This window comes from Mus musculus, chromosome 6 (assembly GCF_000001635.26).
Source record: "Mus musculus strain C57BL/6J chromosome 6, GRCm38.p6 C57BL/6J".
Lineage (NCBI taxonomy): Eukaryota > Metazoa > Chordata > Mammalia > Rodentia > Muridae > Mus > Mus musculus.
Window position 1 is genome coordinate 30288832 of NC_000072.6, and position 15746 is coordinate 30304577.

General features: G+C 44.3%; 1 protein-coding gene across 3 annotated transcripts in view; it reads right to left on the reverse strand.

The window, feature by feature from the left end:
- The window catches only part of Ube2h (ubiquitin-conjugating enzyme E2H), a 93251-nt gene extending 77543 nt beyond the window's left edge, over nt 1–15708 (reverse strand). For 2 of the 3 annotated variants that reach the window (NM_001169576.1, NM_009459.3), the window contains exon 1: nt 15221–15708. In NM_001169576.1, coding sequence (NP_001163047.1) covers nt 15221–15273 — 53 coding nt within the window. In that variant the 5' untranslated portion in view covers nt 15274–15708. The other variant, XM_017321519.2, reaches the window with a different exon arrangement.
- Nucleotides 15709–15746: the final 38 nt, after the last annotated feature.

Consider the following 15746-nt stretch of genomic DNA (forward strand, 5'->3'; position numbering starts at 1 on the left):
TCTGTTCAATGGTCCCGAGTTCAATTCCCAGCAACCACGTGGTGGCTCGCAACCATCTGTAATGGGATCTGATGCCCTCTTCTGGTGTGTCTGAAGGCAGCTACAGTGTGCTCAAATACATAAACAAATCTTTAAGAAAAATTATACTGTGAAAAATACTAAGCATGCACGCACGCACGCGTGCACACACACACAAACAAAAAAAAAAAACAAAAACAAAATTCCTTGAGGGGCAGGAGACATGGCTCAGCAGTTAAGAGCACTGACTGCTCTTCCAGAGGTCCCAAGTTAGATTTCCAGCAACCACATGGTGGCTCACAACCATCTGTAATGGGATCCGATGCCTTTATCTGGTGTGCCTCAAGAGAGTGACAGTATATACTCACATAAAATATTCCGTTTCAAAAAAGGAGGAAAAATAACAGCAACAACAAACAACCAGAGCTGACGTCACTAATCGGAAGCCATGTACCCAAGCACTGGCACTGCCTTAGCCTGTTCCGAGGCCCAAACAGCATCACCTTGAGGATGTAATTATTAATTCCCACTCAAAAACTCTTCCTTGTAGAAGGATCAGTGTGCTTTATAGTGCTCTTATAGTCCAAGTATACAAACATGCTTAAGCACATGAGCATAATTAACTGACACTAACTATAATCAGACGCCATCAGCGCTGACAAACACTTAAACACTGAAAAAATAAATCGCCAAACTGGCAGAGTAAAAACACTGACTGCATTTTGTCCAATTCCATCAGGCATGAAATAGTCCCCTATTCAAACCATATAAGTCACACACTAGTTTCCCTTTCAAAAAAGGAGAATTTGTAATTCTACTTCCCATTAAGAAGAACAGAACAGCACTCATGCCTTTAAATTAATATAAACTGGTTCAAAAAAGTCAGCATATCCCACCAGGCCTCTAAAACCACGGAGGAAGAACCAGGTACCGCTTGTGGAGGAACACTTGCTTACCACCAAGGCCTGGGTTCAATCCCCAGCACAGGGAATAAGGAAATAAGGAGAATAAATAAGTAGATACCCGTTTCTGTCTACAGTGCTAAGATTCAAACTGAGGATCCTAAGGACGCCAGGCAAGTATTCTATCACTAAATCACTCTCAGCCCTGCTCCGCCTGGCACATTAGAGACCTCAACATGAAGAAGAAACAGGTTTTCAGTTTCTGAATCTCAAATACATCAATCAAACTACAAAAATAAACCCTCTAAGGAATAACAATACAGTTGAACTTGAACCTGTAAATTCTAGTACTTTGAAAGGCCAGAGAGAGAATGGCTATAAAGTCAAGGTCAGCCAGCATACAGAGCAAGTTCCAGGTCAGTCTGGGCTAAGGTGAAATACTACCCCAAAATGACAAGAGGAAGAATAGACATAACTGGGCTGGAGAGATGGCTCAGTGGGTAAGAGCACCGTCTGCTCTTCCAGAGGTCCTGAGTTCAATTCCCAGCAATCACATGGTGGCTCACAACTGTCTGATAGGATCTGATGCCCTCTTCTGGTGTGTCTGAAGATAGTGACAGTGTACTCACATACATAAAATAAATAAATCTTTAAAAAAAAAAAAAAAAGACATAACCAGCAGCAGCCTGCATAGCTCACATTTGTAATCCAAGCACTCAGACAGCCGAGGCAGGAAGATTCCTGAGAACTATAAATTCGTGTGAACCACAGAGTTCCAAGCCAGGACAGACAACAGCCTCAACTTTCAACACAGTCTCAACAATACACACCAAAATTAAGGTGTTAAGCTCCATTCCACGGACTTTGATATAGCTAAGGTGAAGGAAGGTTTACACCTGCAGTTTCTCTCCTTCAGAAGATACAGCCGGGCGTGGTGCTGCACGCCTTTAATACCAGCACTTGGGAGGCAGAGGCAGGCAGGCGGATCTCTAAGTTTGAGGCCAGCCTGGTCTACAGAGTGAGTTCCAGGACAGCCAGGGCTACACAGAGAAACCCTCTCTCGTAAAACCTAAATAAATAGATAAATAAATAAACTACACTAAGTACACATAAAGCAACACTACACTGCTGGGTGGTGGCAGCACACACATTTAACTCCTGCACTAGGGAGGCAGAGACATGTGGATGGTGGAACTTGAGGCTAGCCTGTTCTACAAAGTGAGTTCCAAGACAGCCAAGGCTACACAGGGAAACTGGGGGGCACAACACAGTATTACCACCAATTTAAAGCTAAAACTCTTGTCATAAAATGACACATTTTCCTATGTTCATCCACTTTAATATAAATTTAATTCATAATATAGAGTGTCCAAAGTCTGCACTATGGAATGATTTCTGAGTAAATTCCCCTACTTTGGATTAGTGATCTGACTAGTTATCAATTTACAGTTGTAAGAACCTAAGGCTACTTAAACCTAAGGGCATGCAAAAAAAGAAAAAGAAAAAAAAGACCACTTATTAATGAAAAAAATAAAACCCAAATTTAATTTCTTCCTTTGCAAAATTTGATTTTCCAAGCTCTGTTACCAAGAAAACTTAGTAATTTATTTGTAGATCTAGAATAAAAGACTGGCAAGGGGGGAAGGGGGAATAGGGACCCTGAAAAGATGGCTCCTACAGAGGGCTCAGTTCCCAGCACCCACACATATAGGCTCACAACCATCTGTAACTTCAGTTCCAGAGATCCAATGCCCTCTTCTGACCTCCTTGGTCACAAGCTATGCACAACCTGCTGTACGTGCATCCATGCAGGCAAAAACACTTACACGCATAAAATAATTTGTAAAAGATTGGCCAAAGGATCCTAAACATTTAGCAGTGTAAGGCCATATACAATATCCCTTACCCATACCACAACTATTGTTCTCTTATGGACACAAACCTAACAATATTTGTTAAAGACTTATCGTTTACCTAAATCTTTAGTTTTTAAAATTAACCAATCTTTTATAAAATGTCTATACTAAAGTCAACATACTAACAAACATCATAAATTCAAAATTATACTGGCACCATTTAGACAAAACTTATTTACTATTGAGGCGGGGTCTCTCTGTGCAGCCCTGGCCGTCCTAGAACTTATGTAGACCAGGCTGGCCTTGAACTCACTGAGATCCTGCCTCTGCCTCCTGAGAGCTGGACAGAAAGGAGCAAACCACCAAGCCCAGCTTTTTTGTGTGTTTGGTGGGTTGGTTGATTTTGAGGCAAGACCTCACTATGTAGCACTGGCAGGCCTGGAACTCGGAGATCCATCTGCCCAGCTCCCAGATCCCGGGATTAAAGACATGCAATGCCTTGTCTAGCTAAACTGCATTTTCAGGAGCTCAGCGTCAGCCCAGCTGCTTCTAAGGAAGCAGGAGTAAGTCCACTCTAGGTCCAGTTTCTATTAAAAGTACCACAACTAAGAACACTCCAAGAACTTAAAAAGCATACATACTAAAAACATGACACAGACGAGAAATTTTCTGGGCCAGCAAGATAGCTGAGCAGCTAAAACACACCTGCCTTGCAAGCCTGACAACCTGAGTTTGATCCCTAGAGCCCATAAAGGTGAATGGAAAGAATCAACTTCACAAAGCTGTCCTCTGACCTTATGTGTGCACACAGTTGTTTTTTTTTAAAGGCATTTTGATACTGAACGAAGAAACGTATATCAGTATGTTGGGGGTACCTATTTCATGTATACCATTCTAAAAATTATTTACAATTTAGAAACCAGGAGGTGGGACAAAAGCCAACTATCCCACTTCCAAACCAGTTCTATGCTGCCATGGTGCACCTTCCAGTGGCACCCACCCAGCAGCCTGTTTTCCTCAGAGTGCCCGGTAACTGCCCTGCCTTATGCAGATTTGGGACTACTTCCAGGCTTCTCAGCAAGGACACTCTAAAGAGAACCATTTACTCAAACTGCCCACCTAGCACCCTAAACCTAGCGGGAGCAAATGGATCATATCACTCTGTGAAGCTTTCCCCATGTGGCTCCTGAGATTCTGGGCTCTGCTGGGCTTAAAGATAAGCATAAGAACCAGCTTACAAACAAAATAGCCATGTTTCTCAAGTATATGGTTTGATACAATAACTCTCCCATGAACACAAGACAGTGAAGCACTTGGGAAGTAAAGGCAGGTGCCAGTGCTATATATTGAGACCCTGTCTCAAAAACCAGGCAATTCTTCAAGTCTGCTATTCACTCAGAACTCACAAAAGCATGAAGAGGCCTGTGTCTGCAAAGGTTTTCACAGCACACTTGAGGTAAATCTTCCTGAGAAAACACTTGCTAACTTAATGCTCCAGGACCCAGAACAAGGAGACCAAGTCTACTCAATGGTTCCATCACTGACTCCAACCTAAAATCCTGCTGGGGGTGGGGGTGGAGGGGTGGAACATGCCTTAAAACACCCCCCCCCCCAGCATTTGGGAGGCAGAGGCAGGTGGATCTCTCTGAGTTTGACCTCTGGTCTACAGAGCAAGTTTCAGAACATCCTCCAGGGCTCTAAAGAAAAACCTTGTCTCCTAAAAAAACAAAAAAACAAAAAAACAAAAAACAGCCTTAAAACCAGGTTGCCCTTTTCTTGTTATCCAGTCTAAGAGTTCAGCTCATGTTAATAAGCTGTTAATTTGTTAAGCAACACACATGTAAGAAACACATATAAACACAACTGTTTGTGACTTACAAGAAAAAATAGCAATATCACAAAGTAGTATCTTTTTATTTCCTTTATTTTTTTATTTTTTTATTTTTCGAGACAGGGTTTCTCTGTGTAGCCCTGGCTGTCCTGGAACTCACTCTGCAGACCAGGCTGGCCTCAAACTCAGAAATCCACCTGCCTCTGCCTCCCAAGTGCTGGGATTAAAGGCATGGGCCACCACTGCCCAGCACAAAGTAGTATCTTTTGTAAGTCAGTGTCTACTCATACAGAGTCCAAAACCACTTTCATTTCTTTGTAGACAAGATCTTCCTATGAACAGCCCAGGATAGCCTCAAACTCCCATCCCCCCTGCCTTAGGCTTAAGTGCTGGAATTACAAAGTACACCACAATACCAAAAAAAAAAAAAGCAAAAAAAGTATTTTATTAATATTTTTAAGTTAGTAATAGGTTTCATTATATCCCTCCAAAGTGATGGCATTTACATTATTATAAAAGTAAAATATTAAGATCTCAAAAAACAAACATAAAAACCAAACCTCCAGGCTGGTGAGATGGCTCAGTGGGTAAGAGCACCCGACTGCTCTTCCAAAGGTCCGGAGTTCAAATCCCAGCAACCACATGGTGGCTCACAACCATCTGTAACGAGATCTGACTCCCTCTTCTGGAGTGTCTGAAGACAACAGTGTATTTACATATAAGAAAGAAAGAAAGAAAGAAAGAGAGAGAGAGAGAGAGAGAGAGAGAGAGAGAGAGAGAGAGAAAGAAAGGAAGGAAGGAAGAAAGGAAGAAAGCAAACAAGCCTCCTTTAGCTGGTGGTTTAGTGGTGGCATGGGCCTTTAATCCCAGCAGACAGTGGCTGACCTTTGTAAAGATACTGTCAGCAAAAGTTACTGGTCTACTGTACTTCCTAATGAGCCACAAAACAAAATACTTCATAAAAATTATAATCACAAATTTTTCAACTTTATGTAAGTGCTCGTGTGTGTGTGTGTGTGTGTGTGTGTGTGTGTGTGTGCGCATCCATACCAGGCTACCTAAACCACAGGTCTCCAAGATTCTTCTGTCCTGACTTCCCATCTTGTCACATGGCACGGGGATTACACACTCAGGCTACGGCCTCAGCTTTGAATTGGTTCTAAGGATCAGAATGCCGATTCTCACACATGCTTTACCCCAGCCATCTGCTTAGCACTCATTTCAACTGGGAGAGAGCTGCTGGAACACTGGCTCTGACACAGGAGGGCTAGTAATCAGGACTTGGGGTGGGGGTGGGGGGTGATATTTAATGTGAGTCATTTAAAATACCCAACTGAAACAAAAGTTTAACATCAGAGTTTGACCTATGTTATATTTGAATTATCTTCTAAAAAGTAAAACATAAACCCTTGCAAGGTTTTTAATCCCAGCACTAGAAAGGTTAAGGCGGGGGATGAGGACGTCAAGCCCAGCCTGGGATATATGCTGAACATGCCTCAAGCAAAAGCTTAACCACACACCCAGCACATGGTGCAGGTTATTTCTTAGCCCAACAACCATACAAATGTTCACAGCCACTGTAACCAACTCAAGCATACTACACATCAAGATGGACGTTTTTACCAGGCTTAGAGGGATGTACCTACAAGACCATCTCAGTAAGCTGAGGCAGAAAGATCTTTTAAGGTCAAGGCCTGCTTAGGCTACAGAGAAGGTTCAAAACCAGACTGGCTAACTTAGTGAGACTGTCTCAAATTTTAAAATAAAACAAATAGGCCTTCAAGATGGCTTGATAGGTAAAGGCACTTGCTACCAAGACTGACCACCTGAGATCAAATCCTACCACACAGTAGAAAAATAAAGAGCTGATTCCCACAAATGGTCTCTGTATGTGTGGAAGATTTGGTAATTGTAAATGTGATTTACACACATACAAGTAAACACAATTTTCAAAAAAAGTATCCATCTAGGCCGGGCAGTGGTGGTGCATGCCTGTAATCCCAGCACTTGGGAGGCAGAGGCAGGCGAATTTCTGAGTTTGAGGCCTGCCTGTCTACAGAGTGAGTTCCAGGATAGCCAGGACTGCACAGAGAAACCCTGTTTCAAAAAACCAAAAAAGTATCCATCTAAACATTTAAAAAACAAAAAGGTCTGGGGACAATGTAGTGCTTCAGACCTTGCCTGGCATGCACAAGACCCTAAGCCCAGGGCCTAGTTTTGTACACACATGTGAAGACACAAACTTCTAAGGTACAGTACATCCAAACAGTAGAGTATCACTCAGAGACCTACAACATACAATGAACTTCAAAATTAAGACCAGTGTAAAATTCATGTAAAAAGGACATACATGTCCCCTGTAGCATAGCTGTAACCATTTTGTTTCTGCCCACCAGCTATTTCATACTGTTGCTGTAATCGGCCTGCCAGTCATTGACACAGAAAAGTAACTTAACTCAGAGCAGGTTCGTGCTGGTCACATACTATGTTATGTTCTGTATGTTATTTTTGTTAATCTTAAATTCTGCAACTATAAGCTTCACATAGGACCCATCAAATTAAAGGTCAATGACCATATATCATGCTAAGATTTATTATTGTATTTTGAGAAAAGCTCACCTTGGAAACGAACCCAGCTGCAGCCTTCCCTCAGGATCAAGCAAAATAGTGGTCAGCTTAAACTGTTAAACATGAAAAAAGGACTGGCTGCCCTACGCCCCCCCCCCCACACACACACCTTGAGTTTTTGTATGAGCTCATTATGATTTTTGTGGGGTTTGCCTTTATAAGCTGACATAGAAAAATGTTCGAGGTCACAGCCTCAGCCCCTGAATACTGAGCTACGGCCCTGATTGATCAGTCTTAGTGTGTGCATTCAATAAACCATCCCTATCTAACTGAGATGAGTGCTCATGTGGTTTGTGGATGACTCCTATACCCCAACACATACTATATGATTCCATGTAGTATGGAAGCTAACATACTACACACACATATATACACAAACACATGAATGAATGAATGAATGAATGAAAGAAAGAAAGAAAGAAAGAAAGAAAGAAAGAAAAAAAAAAGAAAGAAAGAAAGAAAGAGCTGGTATAATAATACAAACCTGTAATACCAGAATTCCAGGCACCAAGACAGGTGGATCTTAGAAATTTGAGGCCAGCCTGGGCTGTATAATAATAGTAAGATCTTGTTTTAAGCTCAACCTTCCCTTAAAAATAGAGACAAGAGCAATGTCTGAGGCTGTAGAGTGGTGGATAGACTGACCAGGGCAAGTGCACACTCGCCCACACACGCTCCCACGATCTACAAGCACCATAAGAATCTAAAAGGAAAGCTGGGCACTGGTGGCACACACCTTTAATCCCAGCACTCGGGAGGCAGAGGCAGGTGGATTTCTGAGTTCAAGCCCAGCCTGGTCTACAAAGTGAGTTCCAGGATAGCCAGGGCTACACAAAGAAACCCTGTCTCAAAAAAACAAAACAACAAACAAAAAAGTTCCAAAAAGAATCTAAAAGGAAGTAGTAGAAGATAATGAGTAGTGACTGTATTATCTCACCCATAGTTGTCCTTTTTTGTTGGTTTGTCACAATGTACCTCTGGGTAGCCAAAACTTCTTATGCAGACCAAGCTAGCCTCAACTCAGATGCTGTGAAGTGATTTGTGCCATTGAGGTTTTTTGAGACAGGGTTTCTCTGTATAGCCCTGTCTATCCTGGAACTCACTTTGTAGACCAGGCTGGGCTTGAACTCAGAAATCCACCTGCCTCTGCCTCCCGAGTGCTGGGATTAAAGGTGTGCCCCACCACGCCCAGCAATGCCACTGATTTTTAAAACCTACTTTTCAGCTGGGCTTGGTGACACAAACCTTTAATCCTAGCAACGAAAGGCAGAGGCCTTCAGGTCTCAAGGCCAGCCTGGTCTACAGATTGTGTTCCAGAACAGCCAGGGCTACATAAGGAGACCCTGTATTGGGGTGTGGGGTGCATACCTTTTATCTCAGCACTTAGGATTAGGATTAGGGTTAGGGTGAATTTGAGGCCAGCCTGTTCTAAGGTAGCTAGGGCTAAACAGTGAGACACAACCCCCCACTCCCAAATTTATTTCTGTGTATATGTGTGTGTAGGTCAAAAGATAGCTTTTTTGAGTTCTCTCTTTCCACCATTTGGAAAACAAAAAACACTTTTTATATGTACAAATCTGCGTGTGTATGTGTGTGCGTGTGTGTGCGTGTGCTGTGCGTGTGTGTGTGTGTGTGTGTGTGTGTGTGTGCGCGCGCGTGCTACATACATGCTACTACCCCACTCCATCCCCGCCCCAACACACACTGAAATCAACAAGACTTTAAGATCTCCTGGAATGGGAGTTATGGGTGACTGTGAAACACCATGTAGGTACTTAGAATAGATCCCAGACCTCCACAAAAGCTTCAAGTGCTTTTAATCACTAAGCCATCTCTATAGCCTTTGGTCTTTTCACACATAATCTTGCTGTATAGCTTAGGATGGACTCCTAGTAGAGCTTCTGCTGCCTCTATCTCACACAGTTCAGTTTAGTCTTGAACTCCTCATCTTCCTGCTTCCATTGCCTAGGTGGCAAAAATTTCTTTTATCAATTTATAGTTCTTCCTTCTTCTCAGCCTTTGGTCTGATTTCTGTCCCTGGGTGGATGGTGGATGGATGGATATAAATATATATAAACTGTTGCTGCCTTCAGACACACCAGAAGAGGGCATCAGATCCCATGACAGATGGTTATGTGCCACCATGTGGTTGCTGGGAATTGAACTCCTGTCAATGCTTACCCACTGAGTCATCTCTCCAGCCCTATTTCCATGATTTGTTTGTTTGTTTTTTCGAGAAAGGGTTTCTCTGTGTAGCCCTGGCTGTCCTAGAACTGACTCTGTAGTCCAGGCTGGCCTCAGAAATCTGCCTGCCTCTGCCTCTGCCTCCCGAGTGCTGGAATTAAAGGCGTGTGCCACCACTGCCCAGCTTATTTCCAGTATTTTTAACAGGGAAAAGCAGTTACAGAGCAGGTACATAGAACATGGTCATGACGTCGGAAACAAGAACTCCTGGCAAGAATACATGCCTCGGAGAGACAGCCACAGGCTAGGGTTTGAGGATGACGTCTTCCACAGTCTCTCACTCCCAGACCCCACTCTAGACCTCCTGAAACAGGAAGTCCACGGTGGGATCCAGAACCAGTTTTCACAAACCCTCCAAGCAAGTAAGATCACACTCAAGTTTGAAAACTATTATTTAAAGGATAAGATTATGAGTGGCTGTTTTCTTTCCCTTTTTGTAACCTATATTTTCCCCAATTACTTTATTATAATACTTTCAAAACCCTACTATGTCTTTCATTAAAGTGTTTCATTAAAACACAGATTCTCTAGGTCTCCAGGTAAAAAGCTACTACACTGTAAGCATTATAGGATCTGAATTACATGTCTAAAGAAATTCAATGGTTCTTGGAAGCATAAAATGAGATCCCAACTGCATGTGTGTGTAAATACCAGTCAGAGTGCTGGGAAAGTCACAACACTACCCAAACTAACAAACCAGGTCGCCTTACTGCATACCCAGAGAGAAAGGGTCTCTTACACCTACACAAGATTTTTCCTTCATATAAGCTGAATTTGTAAGCTTGTTTATATTTTACAACTTCACTGCAAAACTCACAGAGGTTCTTGGTTTACCAAAATAAGTGCTATAATCATCCCTGTGTCACCAAAATCTATGCAGGGAAGACAAACTCAAAACACTGGGAGTTGCCAAGTTTTCAAGTTTTAGCTTTGAGACCATAAACTTATTCTTTCACCTCACCAACTCAAGAGAGAAGCCACAGGAAATAAGGGGTCAACCACAGGTTGCCAATGGACAGGGGCTGGTTAAAAGACTGCCTACACTTTGAACACAAATTAAACAATGAATAACTTAGGGATAACTGCTGATTAACAGCAAACACGCCAAAGCTAAAGTCTGAGATAAATGGTTTCACATTTCAATGCTTTTGTTTTAATGTTTTAAAAAAAAAAATAAAAAATAAAGGCATTTGGATGCCCATATATATCCTCATCACATAAAATTACTTTTTAACTTTCATTAAAAAAAAAAAAATCAGGTTTTGTTGTTTGAGACAGGGTCTCTATGTAGCCCAGGCCATGAGATCCATCTGCCTTTGCCTTCCAATTAATGATACTAAAGGTGTGAGACACCACAGCTGGCAAAAAGGTGTGTGTGTGGGGGGGGATTCAATCTTGAAAATACTAAGTATTCAAAAAAGCAAGGTGTAACACACAATGCTGATCCCACATTCTGATTTAAAGAAACAATTCAAAAACTAATTCCACTCCGGGCGGTGGTGGTGCACACCTTTAATCCCAGCACTTGGGAGGCAGAGGCAGAAGCAGATGGATTTCTGAGTTCGAGCCCAGCCTGGTCTACAAAGTGAGTTCCAGGACAGCCAGGGCAACACAGAGAAACCCTGTCTCGATAAACAAACAAACAAAAACTAATTCCACAAGTACTACGTCCACCACTTTGAACTTCTCACTAACCCCTCCACATTGACACACTGTGCCTGACACAAAGAGGGTGCACAAATATTTAGAGGTTTGAACTTGTTCCAGAAAATTTCTGAAGCCCTTACAGCAAACACCAGCTTTTCTTTAAATTCTAGCAAGCTTAGAGCTCTGGGGGTCCATTCCCACTACAGGTTTAAGTCACTATTAACTATAAGTCACTTAAGGACATTTAAAACGTCATATCCTGTTTTGTTACTGAGATCTCCTGGAAAAGACAGTCTTTGAAAAGTCATAGTATTCGAAATTTCCAAGTATTACAGCAACGAGAGGTGTGCCAAGTCCCCATTATGATAAGATTCAGTTTTCTAGTTTAATTTTTTGAACATTTCTTGAGTCTGAGTACAGGTTTTCCTTTTTTTACCCCTTGAAAATACCCTTGGTTCTGTCAGCAGCTCAAGGCATCCCCAGCCCCCACCTCCTTTGTATGTAAACACACTCTTGTCACACACTCCCATCAGCTGTTTGGTAGCTCCACCCCTCCTCCTTTTCCGGGTAGTAACAGAGCAGCCAATGAGCTGCAAGGAGCTGTGCCTGCGGCCTTTTGCCTGCATACGCTTTTCCAAAACAAGCAGCTCTAGCCTTCAGCAGGGGCACTGGTTCACAGATAAAAGGCTCACCAGAGCTGTGCAACAGGGCGAGACAGTCACCCCCACCAACAAGGAAACCCATGTAACCTGAGCTGTTTGTTCCTCCACCAGGGACAACTTCAACCAATATTCCTTTAGGGCAAATCACGCTTAAGGTCACCAGAGTCCCAGTTCTCAGACAATCTAAATAATCAGTGGTTGCCGATGGAAACCTCAAAGGTGGCTAGTCCTGTGTGGCTCTCAAGGCTAGCAATCTACCTGGCTCTGGCAAGCAAATGGCTGCACTATCCAAGATCATTTTACAGAACCTAGGCTAAAGACAAGTGGTTTTTATCCCGCAGCACCCGAAAGTCATGTAAATCAGTTTCTAGGCTCCTGTGGAGGTTTGCACAACCCTCAGCTGAGGATCAGAAGAGAAACAATGAATGAGTCAGAGTTTCAGAGTATAATCGCCCAGCAGATTAAGTGCATTGGTGCAAAACACTCACTCCCTGCATAACTTGGGAGTCGGCTATCCTACCAACCCGTCACAAAAGAAATACCACTGGCTCTGAAAGAGACCGTGTCTGGCAAGGTGCAGGAAAGCAGTGACCAATTAGTAACACACCCTCTTCTCTCCCTACCCCCACACCGCTACTTTCCTACCATATAGGTTGCTGCCAAGCTATAAATCCTTGTAGTGTAATTATGCCCAGAAGACAGCCAAAAATGGGCTGAAACAGGAGACATTGATGAAACTGGCTATCAGCCTCTACCAAAGAAACCACGGAGGGACGACGACAAGTACCAGACATTCCTTCAGACCTTTTCTTTCTACTTCCTTACCACCATCTTTCATTTTTAATCCTCAGCACTGACAGGTGATTGTACCCATCTTACCAGCAGACTGAAGAATTCACTCTTAAATTTTTCACTAAGTATACCTTTCCCCAAAATTGTAAACTCCACTTGGGCCTACTGATGTGAATTCAACTGAGAAAGGAGACCATAAAATCTCTCACCTCCACAATACACACAAACATGCACACACAAAAGGAAATCCGAAAAATTTTCACTCCCAAACTACATTAAACCAGAAAATAAACTTGAAGTAGAGATAGCCTCTAGCTTTCAAATCAAAACTGTTATCCTCTTATCTCAGAAATCTACAGTTTTAAAGAGCCCTGCTTTCTTTGTCAGCAAGGGAGGTGGGGAAAGAACAGAAGCCAGTGCATCTTTGCCTTTCTTCATCTTCTACTAAAAATAAGCTATGAAATAAGCCACTTAGGGAGAGGGGGAAGAGAGACACCCCGCTGTTCTTTGTTTCCCTCTCCCTCGCTGCCCCCCCCCACTAGTCACCCCCCCACACACCCGGACTCCTAAATGCGGTAATCATTCTAGATGCCACAACTACTACGTGAACAAAAGGCACTGTATGGAAAAGGCATCAGGTCAAGTTAGGCCTCACTCTTTATCCTCAATCTTTCAGAAATCTATATATGAACGTAATTTGAGGATCTGACATCGATCAAAAACAGCTGGAATTCTCTCCCCCACTCCATCCCAATTATACATTAGGGTGAAATTTGCATTAGGTGTGATGGTAACTCTCAAACTCTCAATTCAAGACAAAAAAAACTCCTAAGTCTAGCACCATGTCATTTCCTAGTTTCTAAACAAAAATACCCCCCCAACTGCTTTGTGTAGAATGTACAGAGCCATGGTTACAAGTTTTCCTGCGGTATGAAAAGCCAGCATTCCGGTATCATTCATGCATTTACAAAACAATCACAGCCACAAACAGCCCATAAAAGAGTAGATGTCACATTTGCCTAGGTGTGTATCTAGCGTAATACTCTTTCTTACTGGCTTCACTCTAGTCCTTCCTACTACTGCCCTTCCCCCAAATTCTAGATTTCAAACCCTAAAACTTGCGAGTCTAACCACTATTCTTAATTTCTAGCCAGCTCTCCCCTGGGCAAAGAGAAAAAATACCTTCTTATTCTTGAAAAGATGTCACAAAAAAAAAAAAAAAAAGAAAGAAAATGAAAAAGAAAACTCTTGCCTAGGCAACTTTCCTCCCATCCCCCAAGTTAAAATCCTAAGCAAAAACTACTTTTAAAAACTTCAGCAAATTCCATAACTGAGTTTTTGACAACCACCACTGATGTTTAGGAAAAATAAAAAAATAAAAAACAGCAACAAGTAAGAGAAGGAATTACCTGAAGAATCTAGACAAACAACTTGAGTTATATAAACAAAATCCTGCAACGGGGGAAATGGTTGGGGGATGGGGGCGAGGCAGAAAAGAGAAACAGGAGACAAGACTTGTTAACAGCCTTTCACACACTACCGCCCCCCCTCACCCTCTCCCTGGGGATCAGCTATTTACAACACTGGGCTCTCACCCCCACCCTCAAAAAATAAAAACATTTTTTTAAATGCTCGATTTGCCTTAGGAACCTTCGCGAATTTCTCTACTGGTCATGCAAAAAAAAATCAGCCTGGATTCCAACCAAAACCACTGCCTGGAGGACTCTTATCAGTTACAGCTCTCCCACTGCAACCTCGGGTGTATATAAAGCTGGGGGAAGGGGTAGAAAATAAAAGGTGTCACTTGGCCCAGATCAGGGCAAGCAGTCCCCAAGAACCATATCCTCAGAGGGAGTTTTGCTCAAGTGGCTATTTTGTTCGGGGAGCTCCTTTCTCTCCTTCGTCCCAGCTGTCAGTTCCACAATATGGAGGGTGGCCTGCCTGCTAAGAGGGCCTGGGGGTCCTCACTGCATGCACTATGAGTGGGATAGGCTTTGTGAGTAGAAAGAAAAACAGGAAGGTTCTCCAGACCAGAAGGCTTAACAGGAGTGTCTGATTTAAAACACACGGAGCTCTTTATTACAAGAGGGGGCCCTGGGCAGGCTACTCTCTTCCTAATATAGAAAGGAATTAGGGATAAAGAAGGTTGCTTGAGTTACCCCAGTTTAAGCAGCACTGTGACTGGAAGGAACAGGGACACCCGAGAGAGAGAGAAAGAGAGAGAGAGAGAAAGGCTTCCCTCTCAGGAATTTCTATAATGAACCCATAAACCCAAAGCTAGCAAACAGGAAGCAAAGACCCTGAAGATGAGCTCCCGGTGACGAAGGAGGCGTCTAGTTATACCCCCACACACACCCCTAAGAAAGGGCCGTCTTAGGAATCCAAACGTCGTAGAGGGAAAGTCAGGGGCTGGGGGTGGGGGGGGAGTGCAAGGAAGGCGAAGAACAACGCACATCTCGGGGGGCTGCAGATAAAGGGGGACTGAAAAAGCCCTCGGCTCCGGGGAGGTGCCAAGGGGCCGCCGTAGGCACTGGGGGAGGGAGGGGAGGCGCGGCCAGTGGCCTGGAGTGCCCCGGAGCCCTCGAGTGGGCACCCCCACCCGCCCCACACGCAGTCCGAATTCCCCTCCATGAAGGATACAGCTTGACTACGTCCGTGTCCATCCGCCTCTTGCCGGGACTGGGGGATGACATGGTGTCGCCGCTGCCGCTGCCTCCCCGTCGCCTGCGCCGCCGCCGCCTCTCTCCCCTCCTTGGCCCGTCTGTCACGGGCTCCGGGCCCAGCTCGCAGGGCCCCGCGGCCTCGCCGGCTCCTCGGCCGAGGTGGCAACACCCGCGCGGTCCCGTGGGGTCCGCTCAGCCGCCGCCCCCCGCACGGGGGAACACCGGGCACTGCCCCGCCGAGTGGGGGCGGGGACCGAGGCGCCCGCTCGGGCTGCCCTCCGACTGAGGCTCCGCCGCGGCCCGGGCTGCCGCTGCTCCGCGCCGTGCGCCGCTCCCTCCCGCCTGCGCTAGCTCGTTCGCCTGCCCGCCCGCTCGCTCACGCTCTCGCCAGCTCCCAGCTGCTTCCTCCACAAGCCGACGACTCCAGCTCGGTCGGCCTCTCTACCCTAGCCTCGCTCTAGGCGCCGTGATGTCACCTCTGTGACGTCATCTGAGGGGCGGGG